The sequence below is a fragment of the Panthera onca genome, chromosome B1 (assembly GCF_046562875.1).
Source record: "Panthera onca isolate mPanOnc1 chromosome B1, mPanOnc1 haplotype 2, whole genome shotgun sequence".
NCBI lineage: Eukaryota > Metazoa > Chordata > Mammalia > Carnivora > Felidae > Panthera > Panthera onca.
Window position 1 is genome coordinate 164,433,896 of NC_138342.1, and position 20,561 is coordinate 164,454,456.

Sequence of the window (20,561 nt, forward strand, 5' to 3'; positions counted from 1 at the left end):
CTGTCACTACATGATTGAAGTCAGTCTGCTCTTCACATCCCCTTTTCCATATTTGCAAAATGAGAGGATTAAAGTTAACCAGTTGTTTGAGTTTTTCTGTACATCAGAAATACCTAGAAAGTTTAAAAAGAGAAGTACACATTGCTGTACAGTGCTACAAACCTACTAAATAAGAATCTTTTTAGGTGGGGCCTTAGAATCTGTATTTTCAGAACATAGACTTGAATACACAGCAGGACAAATGCATGCTCAGTTGAAGATGACAGCCTTTCTGGATTTCAGTATTTCTATTTTAGTTTTGCTTTTATTGAGTAGGTCATATGGTTGCATGCTTTAATATAAAAAAGGTATACACTAAGAAGTTTCCCTTCTACCCTATCCTAGTTCACTCTTTCCACTCCCTCCCACCACTGTCCCATTAATGACCACTCTCCTGTGTGTTCTTTCAGTGGTTTTACAAGTAAATATAATGAATGTGAATATATATTCTTTTTTCCCGTTTTGTTTTTTTTATTTATTTAAAATCTTTTTATTATTGAAGTATAGTTGACATACAATGTTATATTAGTTTCAGGTGTACAACATAGTGGTGACAGTTCTGTACACTACACGGTGCTCACCACAATAAGTGTAGTTACCATCTCTCACCATACAATGTTAATACAATACTGACTGTGTTAACTATGCTGTGCTTTTCATCTCCATCACTTCTTTTATGACTGGAAATTTTTACTTCCTAATCGCTTTCACCTATTTTATCCATCCCCCCACTTAGCCCTACCTCTGGCAGCTACCAGTTCTCTGTATTTATAAGTCTGTTTGTTTTGTTTGTAGTTTGTTTTGTTTTTTAGATTCCACATATAAATGAATCATATGGTATTTATCTTTCTCTGACTTATTTCACCTAGCATAATACTCTCTAGGTCCATCCATACTGTCAAAAATGACAAGATCTCATTCTTTTTTTTTTTTTTTTTTTTTTTTTTTTTTTTTTTTTTTTTAAATTTTTTTTTTTTCAACGTTTTTTTTTTTTATTTATTTTTGGGACAGAGAGAGACAGAGCATGAACGGGGGAGGGGCAGAGAGAGAGGGAGACACAGAATCGGAAACAGGCTCCAGGCTCCGAGCCGTCAGCACAAAGCCTGACGCGGGGCTCGAACTCACGGACCGCGAGATCGTGACCTGGCTGAAGTCGGACGCTTAACCGACTGCGCCACCCAGGCACCCAAGATCTCATTCTTTTTTAGGACTGAGTAACATTCCATTGTATACTGATACCACATTGTCTTTACCTAATGAATACACATTCTTGCTGTCCTCCTCCCCCTTTCTTTCACAAAAGTAACGTAGTATATACACAGTATGTGCCTTACTTCTTAATAAAAACATATCTTGGAGATCTTTTCCACATCAGTATATAGAGAGCATGTTTATTCTTTTTTATTTATTTATTATTGAGAGACAGACACAGTGTGTGAGCGGGGGAGGGTCAGAGAGAGGGGAAGACACAGAATCCAAAGCAGGCTCTAGGCTCTGAGCTATCACCAGAGAGCCGGATGCGGGGCTCCAACTCAACCCACGAGATCAGGACCTGAGCCGAAGTTGGACGGTTAACCAACCGACTGAGCCACCCAGGCACCCCTGTTCTTTTTTTATAGCTTCATAACATTTGGTTATGTCGGTGTTTCATACTTTATTTATTTGGTCCTTTGTTAGTAGACTCTTGGGTTATTTCCCTTTTTATGCTAAAGTAATTGTTTTGTTTTTTAAATGGATAGAGTAATACATTTTGGGTAGTAGGTTGATGGTAAAAGACACAACTTTTAAGAGAAATGAGAAGAAAAGAAGACAAAATTTTCTTTCTTAAAATAGCTTCCTTGAATGTCCTGGGAACAGCACACAATGAATCTAGTCTTCTTTATGTTTAAATAGCTGGTTAAAGATTATTGATGCATAAAGTGGTGGTCCAGAGACACTGCCATATCTTCAGTGACCAAAAGTATGTTTTGCATATATTGTACTTACAAAAATGCAAAGAAAGGCGATAAACAGTATTATTCTATGCCGACTGTGCGGCAGGCACTATTCTAGATGCTTTTACATATTATTCTTAGTTGTACAATGGCCAATAGAGTAGTTTTTAGTAGTTTATAGACAGAGAAACTGAGGTCCAAAGGAATATACAGTCCACACTTGTAATATTGAAACAAAAGACATTTAAAATGAAAATCCATTGAAATGAACACAAACTTTTATAGTTTTATAATAAAAGAAAGTATAAATAACTGTATGTAACCTTTCTAAAGTTATGTGGTTGTAGAGTGGGGGTCAAAATAAAAACCTAAGTCATTATAAAGTGCTATATTCTTATCCATGATACCATAATAGTAATTTTTACTAATATTCATTAAATGAATTGAGTCGTAAGAGTTGAAATGGATTTTCTGATTAGCCTTTACAGAGTTAGAACATATTGTTTAATTTGAGGTTTTTAGATATATAGTATTCATAGTTGTATTTTAAAGCTTTTTTCATAATGAGGATTTACTAATTAACATATAGTTGTTTTCAGGTATACAATATAATGGTTCAACTATTCTGTGCATTACTCAGTGCTCATCATGATAAGTACTTTTAATCCCCTTCACCTATTTCTCCCATCCCCTCACCTACCTCACCTCACCTCTGGGAACCACCAGTTTGTTCTCTATATTTAAGAGTCTGTTTTTAGGTTTGTCTCATTTTTTTCTTTGTTCATGTGTTTGGTTTCTTAAATTCCACACATGAGTGAAATTGTATGGTATTTGTCTTTCTCTGACTGACTTATTTCACTTAGCATAATACACTCTACATCCATCCATATTGTCGCAAATGGCAAGATTCATTCTTTTTTTTTATGCTGCGTAATATTCCATTGTATATATAGACCACATCTTCTTTTTATTTTTATTTTATTTTATTTCTTTATAAAAATTTTTTTTTAACATTTATTTATTATTGAGAGACAGAGACAGAGCATGAGCATGGGGGAGGGGGTGGCAGAGAGAGAGGAGGAGACACAGAATCCGAAACAGGCTCCAGGCTCTGAGCTGTCAGCACAGAGCCGATGCGGGGCTCGAACCCACAAACCGCGAGATCATGACCTGAGCCAAAGTTGGATGCTTAACCAACTTAGCCACCCAAGCACCCCGACCACATCTTCTTTTTAAAAAAATTTTTTTAACACTTATTATTGAGAGACAGAGAGACACAGAGCGTGAGCAGGGGAAGGGTAGAGAGAGGGGGAGGCACAGAATCTGAAGTAGGCTCCAGCCTCTGAGCTGTCAGCACAGAGCCTGACGCAGGGCTCGAACTCACGAACTGTGAGATCATGACCTGAGTCAAAAGTCAGTCGCCTAACCAACTAAGCCACCCAGGAGCCCCAGAAATTTAAATTGTTTTTTTTTTTTTACATTTATTCATTTTTGAGAGACAGAGAGAGACAGATCACAAGTGGAGGAGGGGCAGAGAGAGAGGAAGACACAGAATCTGAAGCAGGTTCCAGGCTCTAAGCTGTCAGTACAGAGCCTGATATGGGGCTCGAACCCACAAACCGCGAGATCATGACCTGAGCCGAAGTCGGACGCTTAACCAACTGAGCCACCCGGGCGCCCCTAGACCACGTCTTCTTTATCTATTCATCTGTCAGTGAACACTTGGGTCATCTATTGCTGGACACTTCATTGCTTCCATGTCTTAGCTATTGTAAATAATGTTGCAGTAAACATAGGGGTGCATGTATGTTTTTGAAGTAGTGTCTTTATTTTCTTTGGGTAAATACCTATTAGTGGAATTACTGGACCATATGGTAATTTGATTTTTAATTTTTTGAGAAACATCTATACTGTCTTCCACAGTGGCTACACCAGTTTACATTCCTACGAACAGTACATGAGGGTTCCTTTTTCTCCACATCCTCGCCAACACTGTTTTTTGTGTTTTTGGTTTTAGCCATTCTGACAGGTGTGAGGTGATAATCTCATTGTTCTTTTGATTTTCGTTTCCCTGATGATGAGTGATGATGAACATCTTTTCATGTGTCTGTTGGCCATCTGTATATCTTTTTTGGAAAAAAGTCTTTCAATATTGTTTTTATTCATTATTGAGTACTTAGGTGCATTTTGTTTTAATTTTTTGTTTTTAACATTGATTTATTTTTGAGAGAGAGAGCACAGGTGGGGGAGAGGCAGAGATGGAGGGAGACACAGAATCCGAAGCAGGCTTCAGGCTCCCAGCTGTCAGCACAGAGCCTGATGCAGGGCTTGAACTCATGAACTGTGAGATAATGATCTGAGCTGAAGTCAGACGCTTAACCGACTGAGCTACCCAGGTGCCCCTAGGTGCATTTTTAGTACATTAAACTCACCAACTGTATGTAATGCACATTTAATGCCAATCACTGTTGTTATCCCAGATTCTGCAGTTTATATTAGTATACCTGAACAGTTGGACAGAAAATTGAAATCTTTTAACTAATTCTGAATATGAAGTGCAGTGAAATATAGTTAGTCTACAAGAAGTAAACCTCCTCAGTGTGACATCACTTTGGTGTTGTATTTGCCTGCTAATTTATAAAGTCACATAGGGAATTCCATACATATTTTTTGTTATTGTAGGTGCAGAGTCCAGTGGTGACATGGATGTCCTTCTCACCCATCCAAGCTTTACCTCTGAGTCAACTAAACAGGTACTGCAGAATTTATAGTCAAATATGCTGTCTTACACAATAGTAAATATCATTTTCTTTTTTTTTTTTTTTTTGACAGAGCATGTGTGTGTGTGCAAGCAGGGGAGGGGCAGAGGGAGGAGAGAGAGAATCTCAAGCAGGCTCCACACCCATGCAGAGCCCAGCATGGGCGTCGATCTCACACCTATGAGATCATGACCTGAACTGAAATGAAGAGTCAGACACTTAACCGACTGAGCCCCACAGGCACTCCTAAATAATCATTTTCTAAATGATAGTTGGATATTTCAGAATGAATTTTTGCTTTACTCTTTTTGAAAAGTCAGTTGAAGTGCTCTGTACTGATTGACATCTGTGAAAGGCAAAGTAAGTGGTTGAAAGGGATACACAATAGTGTTTTTCTGCAAGGAACTGGGGGTGGGGGGGGACAGTCTAATTTTCAAAAAAGAAACTTAGTACAACATTTCCAGAATTATTTATTGCCTATCATGGATATTTTAGAAATATCCACTATAATATTCAGGTTTTCATTAAGAGAATATTTTTCTACTAAAAAATGTTATATTAAGAAACTTTATCCCTGTTAGAAAAACCCATGAAGGCAAAACATTTTTGATTTTGGAATATATACTTTTTTTAAAAAAAATTATTTAATCTTTGTTTATTTTTGAGAGAGAAAGACAGAGCATGAGAGGCAGAATGGCAGAGAGAGAAGGAGACACAGAATCCAAAGCAGGCTCCAGGCTCCGAGCTGTCAGCACAGGGCTTGAACTCACGGAGTGTGAGATCATGACCTGAGTTGAAGTCAGACGCTTAACTGACTGAGCCACCCAGGCACCCTTGGAATATATACCTTTTAAAGATGAAGCAGCTAACTTTTTGATTTAATGAAACAGACGAACCCAAATGATGTTTGGGAGTATCAATGATATTGGTGAAAAATGATGGTTTCTAAAAATATGTTTCATTTGATAAATGAGTTTTGTGTTAGAAGAAGAAAGTACTTAGAGGAAAGCTAGGCATTTCTCCATAGATAATTAGAAAACTCATCTTAAAAAATGTTTTCTGGCTATAAAAGAGTAATTATTTTTCTTTTTTCCTATTTATGTTTCTATAGGCAAAGCTGTTACATCGTGTTGTGGAGCAGTTACAGAAGGTCCATTTTATTACAGATACTCTGTCAAAAGGTGAAACCAAGTTCATGGTAAGTACTTGTTTGAGTTAACACTTCTGAACAAAAATCTTGGAAACTGTTCAGTAACCATTCTGAGTGTATGACTCTCAGTATTGTTAGTATTAGAGTCAATAAATAGGATATCCATGAGAGTTTAGAGAAGAATTAATAAGATGCTAATCTCAGAATATTTTAGTAAAGACTTTTGTTTTAAATTCTCCACTTGTAACTAATCTGAGCTACTGGAATACATAATTAGGCATAATCTGCTTTTATTAAAATTTCTATAATGACTTCAATGCATCATAAGTTTTTCTCTAAAATAGCAAATGTTCTCATATTCTCAGACTTGGAATTCTTCAGTAAGTGAGATTAGAATTGTCTGAAGAGTATTAATCTATTACAACACCAAAGAAAGAGAAGAAATTAGGGCATGTGATACAAACATGTTATGCAGCATGATAAGCAGAGGAGTTAATAGAGATTTTCACGGTGAAACCCATCATGATGAATTGTGAAAATCCTGTAGAGTTCCAGGCAATTAAACTTTGAAGATTCAAGACAAATGGCAAATGAATTAAGAAGAGGTTAATAAATATCTCTGTGTAAAAAACCGACAGGAAGGCAAGTAGAAATCTAGGACTAAGGTAATAAAGGGTTACCTTTGTTGTGCTGCTCACTTAAATACATACCTTGAAACTCCTTTTTTCCGTGTCCCCTTTTCCCAAGTCATATGCCTGAAATGGAAAGAGATTGTGCTTTTGGGGAGCGGAAATGCTAATACTAGAAAGAGTCTCATTGCATAATTTGACAGTGGTTTTAGCCAAAAGTAGGATAAGATGGTTGAGATAGATCGTTGAAACATCGTGTCCTTCAAAAAGTAGAACAGTGCTCGCCAGGGACCTGTGGGGAAGGGGAATATGGAGTTAGTATTTAACAGACCCAGAGTTTCAGTTGGGGAACGTGAAGAAGTTCTGGAGGCAGATGGTGGTGATAGTTATACAACAGTGTGAATATACTTAATGCTATAGAACTTCAAACTTAAAAATGGCTAAAATGGTAAACTTTATGTTGTGTATATTTAATCAGACACACAGAAAATCATGTCATTAAATTCAACAGGATGATTTTATTGGGCTATGAAACTATTGCCAAAGTTGGTCACGTTTTATAATGTTTCAAAAGAACTTTGGGAAAGGTAAAAATGAAATTCTAGTCAAGTCTTTAGGAATTAAATCTATGAGCTGTTCTCCCAAATCTGTCTGATTTGGAGCTTTTACTCTATGCCCAGAAATATAGACATGTGAGATGTTATTAAAAATAGGGTTTATATATGCTCTAGGAACATCCCTTTTAAATTGAAATTGATTATATTCACCAAAATGAATCTGCATAAAAAATAAATCTGTGTAAAATAATCTTACATTTAAAGAGCATTCAATCAGATAAAATCCTAAAAATAACATGTGGTAGACAAGTTGAATTTTTTTTTTTCATTGTAGGAAAGTGTCCTGGTATACCTGGGGATATTCTGGGGACCCCTTCTGGCCTAACTCTCTACCTCCTCTAGTCATCTCTGTGAAAGGCCCTAGGACTTCTACTGGGGGAGCGCACCTGCTCTTTTCAGAGTTAGCGACCAGGAAGGTGTTTATGCAATGCAATAGCAGGAACATTTTTTTTGCAGTCTGAACAGTATTCTGCTGTGCTCAAACAGAGATCCAGAGGCAACACCAACAGAGGCTAGTAATCCAGCTAGCAAGAATACAAAGAAAAATTACAAACTGGTGGGCTGGGTATAACCTAAAAAGGAAAGGTGGGTAGCCACGTGTATGTAAACATAAAGCGTTGCTGGCAGTAGTGGAATTGGGTTACCCCAGTAAGTGCTCAGTCATAGAAGAGAAGACCTTTGTCTGTCAGCCAAATTCCAGTGACTGCTACAAACCAGGCTGGTTCAGACCTTATTGCACATGTGATGCTTGAAAGACTAGGGCCACTCACCAATCCTAGGACAAGGCTGGAAACCTTCACTCTATCTTGCCTTCCCATTCTCTCAGTCATAGTCCTAACAGCACGTATATAGTTATTGCCAAAAAGAGAATTCCCCAAATCTATTTTCCAAAACAGGTGAACATAATAATAAAGTGGGTTTTTTGTTTGTTTTTATACTTTGAGCAAGAAACTGAGGTCTTTGTGTGTGACATAGGAATCCATCTTAGTGGATGGTTTGTGTATAAAGTTTGGATACTGTACATGTGGCTCATATATTCTCTGAAGCTTAAAAAAAATGCCATGTGTGAGCCTGCTGTTTGACATTTATAATTGGTATGTGGTAGGATAAGGAGCAATCCAGGTTAGCTTTCAAGTCAATTTATTGTGGAAGCAATAAGGGGTAATTAGTACCTTATTGCAAAGAAAAGAGTGTGTGTTGGTATGTTGCATTGTGGAGGAATATACAGAAGCTCTAAAATCTTATTCTGGCTCCATGACTAATGGATCGTGTGACATTAGGCAAGTTGCTTTACCTCTGTAAGGCCTTAATATTTTTACCTATAAAATGATACACTTGTGCTGTGTCAAATGACAGTTATACAGATCAAATTAAGTAACATACATGGACACTGAAGGGTTTGTACAACTATCTTCATAGAGTGAATCTTCAAAAGAGTAGTACAAAGTGTTACACTAATATAGTATGATGTGATATAATATAGATACAGTATTTCTGTTTGGAAACAGATCAGTAGAGGAGAGCACCTGGTAGGGATTAAATTGGGAAACAAAAAGAGGGACAGAAAGTGAGAGAGGATGGTGATATGAGAGAACAAAACAGGGAGAATGAGTGCCAATAGGATGAGAAAGGTGTGTTCAGTCAGTTCAACAAATATACATTAAGCATCTACCACTTTTCAGTACATCTCCTGGGATGTATCTGAATTTCAGGAGAATTTATAGTTGGGACGGTGTGGGAAGGGAGTGATGGTTTACATGACCATAATAGGGGCACCTGGGTGTCTCGGTTAAGCATCAGGTCATGATCTCACAGTTCATGGATTCAAGCCCCATGTCGGGCTCTGTACTGACAACTCAGAGGCTGGAGCCTGCTTCAGATTCTGGTCTCCCTGTCTGTCTGCCCGCCACCACTCACACTCTGTCTCTTTCTCTCTCAAAACTAAATAAACATTAAAAAAATAAAAAAAAACACAATGACCATAATAAATAGGTAAATCACATGTTAGGTTAAGATAATAAGTACTATTTTTAAAAAAAGAAAAGGAGGGTATGGGGAGATGGGCATGTAGGAAACAGCATTGAATAGGATGGTCAGAAGCAGCCCCTTTGAGAAGAGGAGACTTGAAAGAGGACTTGAGGTAAGGGAGTCAGCCAAGCAGAGAGCTCGGCAGGAGTCAGAGCAGTTACCCTGAGTGCATGAGCGTCAGCAAAGATAGTCAAAGAAGCTGAGATCTTTTAAGTTTCTGAAAGGAAATTGGCTGAAAAACAAAGTCACCTTAGAAAATGGAATAAACCTGGGTGCCTGGCTGGCACAGTCTTTACAGCATGTGACTCTTGATCTCAGGGTCATGAGTTCAAGCCCTATGTTGGGCGTAGAGCTTACTTTAAAAAAACAACAACAACATGGGAATGCAAGCTGGTGCAGCCACTCTGGAAAACAGTATGGAGGTTCCTCAAAAAAACTAAAAATAGAACTGCCCTACGACCCAGCAATTGCACTACTAGGTGTTTATCCAAGGGATACAGGTGTGCTGTTGTCGAACGTTTATACCAGCACTATCAACAATAGCCAAAGTTAATGTCAATCGATGGATGAATGGATAAAGAAGATGTATATATATATATATATATACACACACATATATGTGTGTGTATATATATATATATTGAATATATATTGAATAATATATTGTATATAATATATGAATATATTATTCAATATATGAATATACATTCATATATTCATATAATATATGAATATAAATATGTGAATAATATATTCAATAATATATGAATATATATTGGATATATACATGTATATATATATACAATGAAGTATTATTTGGCAATCAAAAAGAATGAAATCTTGCCATTTACAACTACATGGATGGAACTAGAGGGTATTATACTAAGTGAAATTAGAGAAAGACAAATATTATATGACTTCACTTACATGAGGACTTTAAGAGACAAAACAGATGAACATAAGGGAAACAAAAATAATATAAAAACAGGGAGGGGGACAAAACAGAAGAGACTCATAAATATGGAGAACAAACTGAGGGTTGTTGGAGGGGTTGTGGGAGGGGGGATGGGCTGAATGGGTAAGGAGCATTAAGGAATCTACTCCTAAAATCATTGTTGTACTATATGCTAACTAATTTGGATGTAAATTTAAAAAATTTAAATTAAAAATAAATAAACAACCAAAAAACAAAACAAATAAAAACAACAGCAAAGTGAAATAAACTATTCTCATTCCATATACAGTTGATTTCAAAATCTCTTATTTCTGTAACAACTGACTAAATAATTTTAAAGATATGACCATTCATGTCTTTTTCAAGTTCTCTTCAAAGCATGAATTCCTTTAAACTAATAGTCACCAAGCCTCAGGAAAGCCAGGGTTAATATTCCAGATCTTCTTGTAAAGCCATGATCTTTAGATAATTGAGTTATTCTTCCTGTGAATAAAATGACATTTGGAAGAAAAAAAAAAAACAAAACAATTTCTCCTGCATTTAGATGCCTGTTTGCTTTATATAATGACTACCATTCAGATTTTAGCATTTTGTGCAAGTTTGGCCTGGGATGATTTCCTGTGAAATATCTACTATAAGGATTCAAGGGACAATAGAAGATCCCTTGAGTCCCCTGGGGAAATGAAAGAGGCTTTATTTCAGACGACTAGGCATGAAGCTACCCAACTGAAATGCCAAACAAAACTAATCCACTCAATCTAATAAAGAATTTACAGTAATACAGAGAAATTCTTTAACATTAGCAGTTCAGAAAAAGTGCAGGAAATAAAATGAGCCTTTGAGGAAAAGAACAAAGCCATTAGATGAAATCCTATTACTGATGTGACAAACCGCAAGATCATTGCCTGTGGCACCCAAACATCCATATCCGCAAGGTAATACCTCATGGTAATTCCAGATGGAAAGCATTGCTGATCCATTTGAAGGTTCAGTTAGAACTTGTTAATGTCTAAGAAGGTAGCTTTCATATTTTGAAGATAAACAGGTTTCATTTAATCTTTCAGCCATAGGAACAGTGAAAGAAAATACCCATTTTAGATTCTAGATTGTAATTTGTCCGTGTTACTGAGTGAAAAAGTATATAGCTTTTCGTGACATGTATACTTAGTCAACTGTTCTTTAGGACCAGAAGCCTGCCACATGTGTACTTTTCTTAGAATGTGACATTTGAAACATTTAATTTGAAATTTCTGATGTTTGTAGCTCTTTTTACATATTTATGGGTTGTTCCCCAGTCCAGAATTTTGGTCCATTTTTCTAGAAAAGGAGAAGATTACTAAATAGACTTTGATAACGTTTGTTTAAAAACTGTAGAGGTATAATGAAAACTCACCTGTAGAGGAGGAAAATGATCCTCTAATTTTCTTTTAAATTTTTCTTATTTTTCATCTCTCTGTCTTTTCTAATTTCTGGGAGGTTTCCTCAATTTTAAATTCTACTTCTGCTATCCTATTTTAAATTTTGTTGAAACCTTTTCCTTAAGTGTTCTGTTTTCTATGGTATTCTGCCCCTACTTCATGGATGGAATATTTTCTGTAATCTGAGAATACTACTCATAGCTCTTTGTGTTCTTCCTGAATAGTGATTGTTTCTTCCAAATTGCTCTTATCTGTTTTGGTCTGTGTCTTTCATGTTTGATGCTTTCCCTGGTTAGCTTCTCGTTTAGAATCCTATAAAGGCCAAATCCTCATACCTAGAATCCTTGCCTGCTGTTCCATGTACTTCTTTATTTGCCACAAAGTATAATAGGAGGGTAGCCATAGACAGCACATAGAAAATCCAACTAAAAGTGCTTAAAATTCTTTCTTTTTTTAAGGTTTATTTATTTTTGAGAGAGACAGAGTGCGAGTGGGGGAGGGGCAGAGAGAGAAAGAGAGAGAGAGACAGAATCCGAAGCAGGCTCCAGGCTCTGAGCTGTCAACACAGAGCCCGACGTGAGGCTCGAACCCAGGGACCACGAGATCATGACCTGAGCCGAAGTCAGTAGCTTAACCGACTGAGCCATCCAGGCATCCCTAAAAGTGCTCAGAATTCTAAAACTGCTTGCACTTAAAGCAGAAACCTCACATTTAACATCATAATACTGAAATTAAGCCTGAAGTTTGAAAACGTCTTTAAGCATTCTTTGAAATATCCATTTTAGGGTGTTTGCCAGCTTCCCAGTAAAAATGATGAAAAGGAGTATCCACACAGGAGAATTGATATAAGGTATTACTCAAAATTTGTTGCTGACCTATTAAATTTTCCCTTCTTTTCTCTTTCCTTTGTCTTCTGTATATCTTGGAATTCATATAAATGTCTAGAACCCCTTTTCATTCTGAAGGGCTGTATGTTCCTGCTATAGACAGTGTGCAGCCTGAAAATATGTAAAGAATAACGACTGTCTACAGAATCTAATCTATTTTCTCTAGATTTGCATCTCACCATGATGCCTTCCACAACTCAAAAGTAGTTTCCTGCCGGAGGAACGTTGGTTGTAATAAGTGATACTGCTTTTCGTTTCTCCACACCGCTTGCCAGAGCATAGTTTACTGAAACCTAGACTAACTGCAACGTCAGAAGAATTTGAGCAGTCTACCTAATGATAGTCTCCTCCTTAGGTTATTAAACCACATAGACTTATTTTAGGTGTTTTGTGCCTTATTGATTATAAGAGTCCTATTTTTGCTAGATTTGAAATGTGTGGTGAAAGATTTGTTTATTTATTTATTTTAGGTTGATACCCAAGGATCAGTATTACTGTGGTGTTCTGTATTTCACTGGGAGTGATATTTTCAATAAGAATATGAGAGCTCATGCCCTAGAAAAGGGCTTCACAATCAATGAATACACAATCCGTCCCTTGGGAGTCACTGGTGAGTATTTGTGTGTGCATTAGAGATAATCCCAGTCATCTGGAGAGAAAGTTATTTTCAGATATATTTTGATTTAGCAACTTTGGTTCCTCAAAAAAGCCTTTAAGTAATTATGCCAGTTAATTGTAGTTTCTTTGTATTATGAGTCCCTCAGGCAACAAAAGGTCTTTAATCCATATGTGCTATCAAGCCCTCATTTGAAGCCCATGATGGCAAAAGTTATTTCTAGCTCTATTAGAATGTATTAATGTGATGGTCAGCAAAAAAAAAAAAAAAAACCTTACTGGTTTAAAGTGGGTTTGTTTGTTTTTAATGTATCTCCGAGACTTCTGCAGTACCCAGGTATCATTGCTTTTAGTATCAGGCCAAGCTTGGTAGCTTTGGCCACTTGCCTTTTAAAGTTTAAAGAGTTGGGGCACCTGGCTGGCTCAGTCGGTAGAGCATGCAACTCTTGATGTCAGGGTCGTGAGTTCATACCCCACATTGGGTGTAGAGCTTACTTTAAAAAAGATTTTTAAATAACAAAAGAAGTTTAGGGGCACCTGGCTGGCCCAGTCAGTGGAGTGTGCAGTTCTTACTCAGAGTTATGTGTTCGAGCTTCATGTTGGATATAGAGAGTAATCAAAAATAAAATTAATAAATGAAAAGTTTAAAGAGTAAGAATTGCTTAATCTGTACTTGTTGATATCTCACCACTGTGTGGTTTACTATTCTCTACTAGGAAAATGAAGATTTTGTCATTTTGTCCTCAAAGTATAAAATAGAACTTTCTTCCCTGGTAGACAAGGGCAGTGCTTCTCGTGTGTAAACATGTATGAGCCACATTGGGACCTCATTAAATGAAGACTCTAATAGGGGGGCCCAAGATTCTGCATTTCTAGTAAGCTTCCAGGTGATTCCCGTACTGCTAGTCCAGAGACCACATTTTGAGCTGCAAAGGAAACTAGAGAGTATTTCATATGATACATGGTAGCTCTAGTGGAGATCCAGCAGAGAAGGAAATCATGAATTAGGATCATTGCAGTGGCTCCAGTTGGGATGCTCAGGTTACTTTTGTAGGATGATTAGTATATGTGACAAAGCTCAAACACAAGCCATGTGGGAGGATGGGGGTGGGGCAGTCAATATCATTTTTTGGTGACTTGGTTACCATTTTCTTTTTCTTCTGAAAGTGAGCCCCATACAGCTGTCTTCCTTGCACCCTCATAATCAAATTCCAAAACTGGCTTGTAGGTAAGTTTCTTTTCTCTCTGTACTTTTAGGAGTTGCTGGAGAGCCCCTGCCAGTGGATAGTGAGAAAGACATCTTTGACTACATCCAGTGGAAATACCGAGAACCCAAGGATCGAAGTGAATGAGGCCTGTTCTTCCCAGACACAGCTCAACTCAACAGGAGTCTTAATTTATTTCTTAACCTTTGCTATGTAAGGGTCTTTGGTGTTTTTTAAGTGATTATTTCTTCTTCATGCTTTAGCTTGCACTGTAGTCAATAAAGCCTCTCTTACTATTATCAGAGAATCTTATTCTGATTTTATTAGGAAATAGCATATCATGTTAACATGTGCGATCACACTTTACTAAGGATTTAGTGGAAAGAATGAAGAGATGAGATGTTAGCAGTGTTCAATGGGAATTTTTATTTTCCCATTTTTTTTGCCCTTATGCTATATAAGCCACATTACCCTACCACCTTTCCCTCCTATTTACTAATTACAATTAGTCAGGATACACCAGAGACTGGTCACTGGAAGATGGTTCAGTGTTTTTTAGAAATTAGGGACCTTCATAAATGTAATTATTTTCTTTGGTTGGCTTGGCCCCCACATTCAATTTTGTCATATATACTTAAGACCTAAGTATAGGTTTATCTCTTAAATCTGAAATTGGTTGTAATTCATCAGAAAGAACTTACCTAAGCAAAACCACTTACAATATGCACCTGTATGTACAAAATATGGCCTCTTCAACTTCAAACAAACAAAAATTTCACTTATTTGCTCTAGTTTTCCTCCAAGGTAACTTTTTAAATTCAAATGGTCAAACATATAAGTAAAAACACTCCTTGAAGACCTTAGCTTTGAAATTATATAATCTATATAGTAAATTAATATAATTTAATAAGTTAATGTAATATAAATTAGATTAATTTATATAATTAAAGTTATATAAATATAAAATGTAAAAAGTTATCAAGTGGTTAAGTAAAGCTATTGAAAACAATGCATGCAAATGCTTTGTAACTTGCAAAGGACTATATTCACATAAAATATTACCTTTTGAATCTTATTTCTGTTTTTTTTTAATGTTTATTTTTGATAGAGAGAAAGACAGAGCATCAATGGGAGAGGGGGAGAAAGAAAGGGAGACACAGACTTTTGAAGCAGGTTCCAGGCTCTGAGCTGTCAGCACAGAGCCCGATATAGGGCTCAGAATCACGAACTGCGAGATCATTACCTGAGCCAAAGTCTGACGCTTAACTGACTGATCCACCCAGGCGCCCGAATCTTATTTATTTATTAACCAAATTATTTTGTAGTGAAATGATATTTCCCTGACAAGAAATGAAAGAAAATAAATGAGGGATTTTAATATAATTTTTTTCCTTAATTTACTGTGATAGTTTTTTGCCAGTAAGATACAAGAATTAACTGCAGAAACCTTCACTTTTGTCCCCCAAGCTACTGTCAGGTACCAGAATTTCACTGGAAATGAAATAAAGATTTATTTGAACTAATTGAGTCACTAGATCAAATTAAACTTTTCTGTTGTGGAATCACATTTCTTTCCTGCAGAAATAGACAAAAAGCCAAAGCTGGTTTTCATTCATCACAGGGCAGCACATCGCAGTGCTCTGACTCAGTCTATCTCAGTTACTACAAGATTTGATTTTCAGGGATATATGTATGGAAAGTTTTTTATTTTAAGTTTATTTCTTTTGAGAGAGCATGAAATGGGGAGGGGCAGAGAGGGGCAGAGAGAATCCCAGGCAAGCTCCGCAGCGTCAGCACAGAGCCCAAGGCGGGACTCAATCCAGCTAATTGCAAGATCACAACCTGAGCCGAAACCAAGAGTCAGAGACTTAACCAAATGAGCCACCCAGGCACCCTTGTATGGGAAAGATTTTTTAAAGTAATGTCTGAGATTTCTGTTTGAATACAATAAGGAGTTGTCTTTATTTTGAAGTATTTAGTTTAGATTTTTTGGCATACTCTTAACCGTGTGTGTTGTTGGTTGCCGGTCACTTGATTTCGACATATTAGTCCAGGACCACAGTCACAGCGCTGGAAGATTTCTGGAGCCTGAGCGGTATCTTTATGCCCTCTCCTAGAGCAGACCTGTCCCTCCAATAGAACTGGCTTACAAATTTTAGTCCAGAAATGACGAGCACAGCAGAGTCCAGCTCCACAGTCCAAAGTTCTAAGGCATCTTTCTCCCTCTTGTCCTGTAACAAGATTCGTAAGGGCTGCAGCAAAAGTGGGGAAAGTGGCACGTGAGGGGGTTATCGCTGGGGTAAAGGTGTGGGATATAGAACTGAAGGCCACAAAGGAACAATAGAGCATGCAGGTCTCCCAGAGCTAAATCTACTAAAAGTATATGAAATGGAAATTTCAGCCCTACCTAATAGAATTTGTTTTATAAAGTTAAAACATTTTCAAAGGAAGATGGGATTTCCAGTCTTGAGGAATGAAATAAGCATTCCTTATCAGTGTTTTTTTTTTTTTTTTTAAATGGGATTTATCCTGGCATAAAGACCATTACTTATAAAAGGGACTGTTAACCTGAAGGCACAAGAATGGCCAATTCACTGCTTTCAAACATTCTACTTAATTTCTGTCACAGATTGGAATTTGAGACTACAATTTTGTAAAAAGCTTCATTTTAGTGGGTTGTATTTTGTTTGAGAATAAAAAGTTAATGCATTTACTTTCATTTCTCTTTTTTCTCTTCATTTTTTATTCTGAGGATCTAGAAAGGGAAACTGCCATTTGTTAAATTACAGACTATAAAAAGATACGTGTGTAAAATTCAATTAAAAATCTTGCTAACCAGTTCATTATTATGGCTATTCCCCTGTCCTCTTGCTGATTGCCTTATGTTACTCCCTGCATGATCTCCATAGCTGCTTACAGAAAGAGATGAGAAACAAGACATACTCCCTATGTGTTTCTGGAGTGGAGAGGAATCAAGTCAGTTTCAGCCTATCCTTAAAAGGCTAGGGGGAGGAAATGTTTTTCTTTAATGTTTATTTAGTTTTGAGAGAGAGAGAGAGAGAGAGAACAAGCAGGGGAGGGGCAGAGAGAGAGGGAGACAGAATCCAAAGCAGGCTCCAGGCTCTGAGCTGTCAGCACAGAGCCAGATGCGGGGCTCAAACTCACGAACTGCAAGATCATGACTTGAACCGAAGTTGGATGCTTAACCAACTGAGCCACCCAGGCGCCCTGGAAATGTTTTTCTTTAAAAAAAAAAAAAAAAAAAAAAAAAGAGTGCTCAGAATGCTTCTCTTACCCTTCCCGCCTTGTGGTTTCTTAATATTTGGCTTTCTTTTGGGTTTGTTTTCCTGAATTGGATGCTCAGTTGTTCCTTTTGTTTCTATATCATCTTGGTCATCCATCTGCCTTTCCAATATTGGGGTTGCATCTTCCATTGTAGTACAAACATCTGAGCAACAACCAGATGTAGTTCGAGTTATTAACTTCAAGGACTAGAACCACAGACATGCTAATTATCATACTGTTACATAGTTTGGCAGTACCTCTGCCTTCAGTTTATATATAACTTTCAAGATTTCTGGGACATATGCACTAAATATTTACATGCACATATGGTAAAGAAAGTGGTTAAGTAATAAGTGGAATCCAGAAAATGAAAGAATTTGTAAGGTTCCAACTTGAACCTTTCCTTGAAAATCATTATCTCTAGGTTGTTGGCAAAAATTGTTGCCAGGAAATAAACTATTTTGTTGCATTAAGAAAAGGCAGCTGCATAAATTACTTCAAGTATAAATCCAGGAAATCTTTAGAGAGTGCCTATCTTGGAATATTCTAGTGCATGAGATTCAGATGCTGTCTTCAGTGTAAAGCCACTGTTCAATGGGGCAGAGCAGTCCCACAGGGGTTTATGACAGCTTACCATTCATGCACAGTGTTCCAGGACAGCACATGGCATTACGTTGGCACCTCCTTTGTAACCCGCGACATGTAGCACAGAATGGCCTCTCATCTTGAGGCTTGAGGCAGAATTTTCTGGAACTGCAGTCCTTGTCAGACAAGCACTGTGAACCCTGTAGGGAAAAACTTGTCACAGGCCAGGCAATCCAACAAGATGTAGAATGACTTTTAATTCAAAGTGGGAGATGGAGGAAGCCAAATCACAGTGGCACTTTGAATGCAGGGACAAACCTTAGGTGGCACCTTAATTTTTCAGTATAATTGGTTTTCTCCCACAAAGGAGAGACCAAATTTCCAATGAAGAAACCTATGTGTTGCATAGGTTACTCGTGTTCGAAAAATTGTCCTAAAAAGTTGTCCTAGTTTTAAAACTCAGGATTTAAATTTCTTATGCTCTTTCTGTAAGTGGAAGAAAATGTCTTCCCATGTGTGTCTTATAGATGGTTATGAGATTTTTGATTCATATCTGTTACCTCTAGAAGCTGTGCTACAGTTTAATTAAATATAATGTGGGTATTTGTGCCATTCCTATTTGATTTCTTTTCTCAAATGAGTCCCATCAATCACTGCACCCATTTGCCAGCTAGCACCTCGGTGAGTCTTACCCAAGTGAACTGCCCCCTGCTCCCTGGTTGAACTTTACCTTCCGAGCCCCGTGCACATCTGCAGAGCTCTTGATGTTGTTGAAGTCCAAAACCAGAGCACTCAGGGGGGCACAGAACCAGCTGAGCCCCAGCAAGACCACCACCGCCATCCTTCAATCACCTTGACCTTCTCAGCTGTCTCCGCGTTCTCCAAACTGGGCAGCAATAAACCTACAATAGAGCTTTTGCCAAAATGGAAACCCTGCAAGTCGTCCGTAACTGCTTTTCCTGAAGGAAAAACAAATCTTTGTCTAAGAAAGGTGTGTGAAATAGGATGAGTGAGGTCTAACCAGCAGATTCCTTCTGAAACGATTTATACCAGATGTGCCCCCCTCATCTCTCTCCACCTCCCTCCCTCCTCCTTCATTTCCTTCCTCCTTACCCCACACAGGCTTCAACAAATCCCTTCAGATCTGTTTGATCAATAGTTCAAAACAAGGACTCAATAGAGGGAGAGGAGAGGCAGGGCCACAGCGGCTTCTCCTCCAGGGGTTGAATCCCTCTTAATTATTGCATATCAAAGTTAGTTCAAAGGGTTAGCAGAAGAGCAGGATGTCTGTATCAAAGGCAAACTCTGATAATCACCTGCATTTCCTACCTTCAATAATCCTTTGGGGGTGGAGGGAGTCTGTTCTAAGATCTGTTTTCACGGCTAATTGTGCTCAAAGAAAGAATGAATCATATTGGCCAATATGCCGTCAAGGATGCCAAAAACTAATGAGTTACAAAATATCCTGAGAAGCTTTAAACTCTGCTTCAGATAGTGAAGACAGATAGAAAAGAGAGAAAATGCCTTCTGATTAGCTCTGGCATCCAGATGTAAAAATCCCAATGGCTTAAAAGCTGTGAGCATAATGGCACCTGTTCCAATTAAATGTCAATTGGAAAATAATCCTCCTTAAACTGAAAATTGAACTGTTTGAGGCTACGGTTATTTAATTAGGAAAACAATGAGATTTATAACAACCCTCCTCTCCTATTACTTAATGATGGGGGCAACCACAGAAAGTCTATTTTATGCAGATTCATACAATTCAATAGGAAGCTCTGGATGCATTTTATGTGCAATGTATTTACTTACTTTGTATTGCATTGGTTAAACTGACTTGAGCAGGGTGCCTGTGTGGATCAGTTAAGTGTCTGGCTGTTGATTTCAGCTCAGATCATGATCTCACAGTTCGTGAGATCAAACTCCACATCGGGCTCTGCGCTGACATCTTGGAATTCTCTCTCTCTCTGCCTCCCTCCCCACCCCCCATGCATATGCATGCATGTGTGCACACTCTCTCAAAATAAATATATATATATTTTTTTTAAGTTAAAAAAAATTGACTCAAGCAGAACAGGTCTCCAGGTCTCTTGGACATTTCAGATGGAATGTCATTCATTTTCAATTTTTCCTAATTTGAATTTTTGAAAACATCTTTTTCATCCCTTGGTGTCTCATTTTTTCTTTTTTCAGCCAGACTGTTAGAGAAGTCAAATCATTTAGACCTGTAATCACTGCCTAAGTATTTTAGCAGTGGAACAATCCAGATCTGGGCCAAAACATTTTTTTTTCTCACTCCTTGTTTTCGTCGTTCTCAGTGTAGACTCATGCTGGTACCTCAGGTGAGAGGTGCCGTTTAAAATCTAAAAATGCAGGTATGCCTGGCTGGCTTGGCCAGTGGAGCATGGGCCTCTTGATCTTCGGGTTGTGGGTCGGGTCCCACATTGGGTGTAGA

General features: G+C 37.6%; 2 protein-coding genes across 2 annotated transcripts in view; one reads left to right on the forward strand and one right to left on the reverse strand.

Moving 5' to 3' along the window:
* Positions 1-14,535, forward strand: part of POLB (DNA polymerase beta) — a 30,012-nt gene extending 15,477 nt beyond the window's left edge. Inside the window, exons 10-14 of the mRNA XM_060653451.3 lie at positions 4,656-4,726; positions 5,844-5,930; positions 12,315-12,379; positions 12,887-13,026; positions 14,289-14,535. Coding sequence (XP_060509434.2) covers positions 4,656-4,726; positions 5,844-5,930; positions 12,315-12,379; positions 12,887-13,026; positions 14,289-14,383 — 458 coding nt within the window. The 3' untranslated portion in view covers positions 14,384-14,535. The remainder of the gene's footprint in view (positions 1-4,655; positions 4,727-5,843; positions 5,931-12,314; positions 12,380-12,886; positions 13,027-14,288) is intronic.
* Positions 14,536-16,216: 1,681 nt separating this feature from the next.
* DKK4 (dickkopf Wnt signaling pathway inhibitor 4) lies at positions 16,217-19,616 on the reverse strand. The gene is made up of 4 exons (XM_060653452.3): positions 18,837-19,616; positions 18,156-18,306; positions 17,532-17,684; positions 16,217-16,467 (listed from the first exon to the last, which is right to left on the reverse strand). Exons 1-4 carry the CDS (start codon positions 18,945-18,947, stop codon positions 16,217-16,219), a joined length of 666 nt encoding a protein of 221 aa, XP_060509435.1. The 5' UTR covers positions 18,948-19,616.
* Positions 19,617-20,561: the final 945 nt, after the last annotated feature.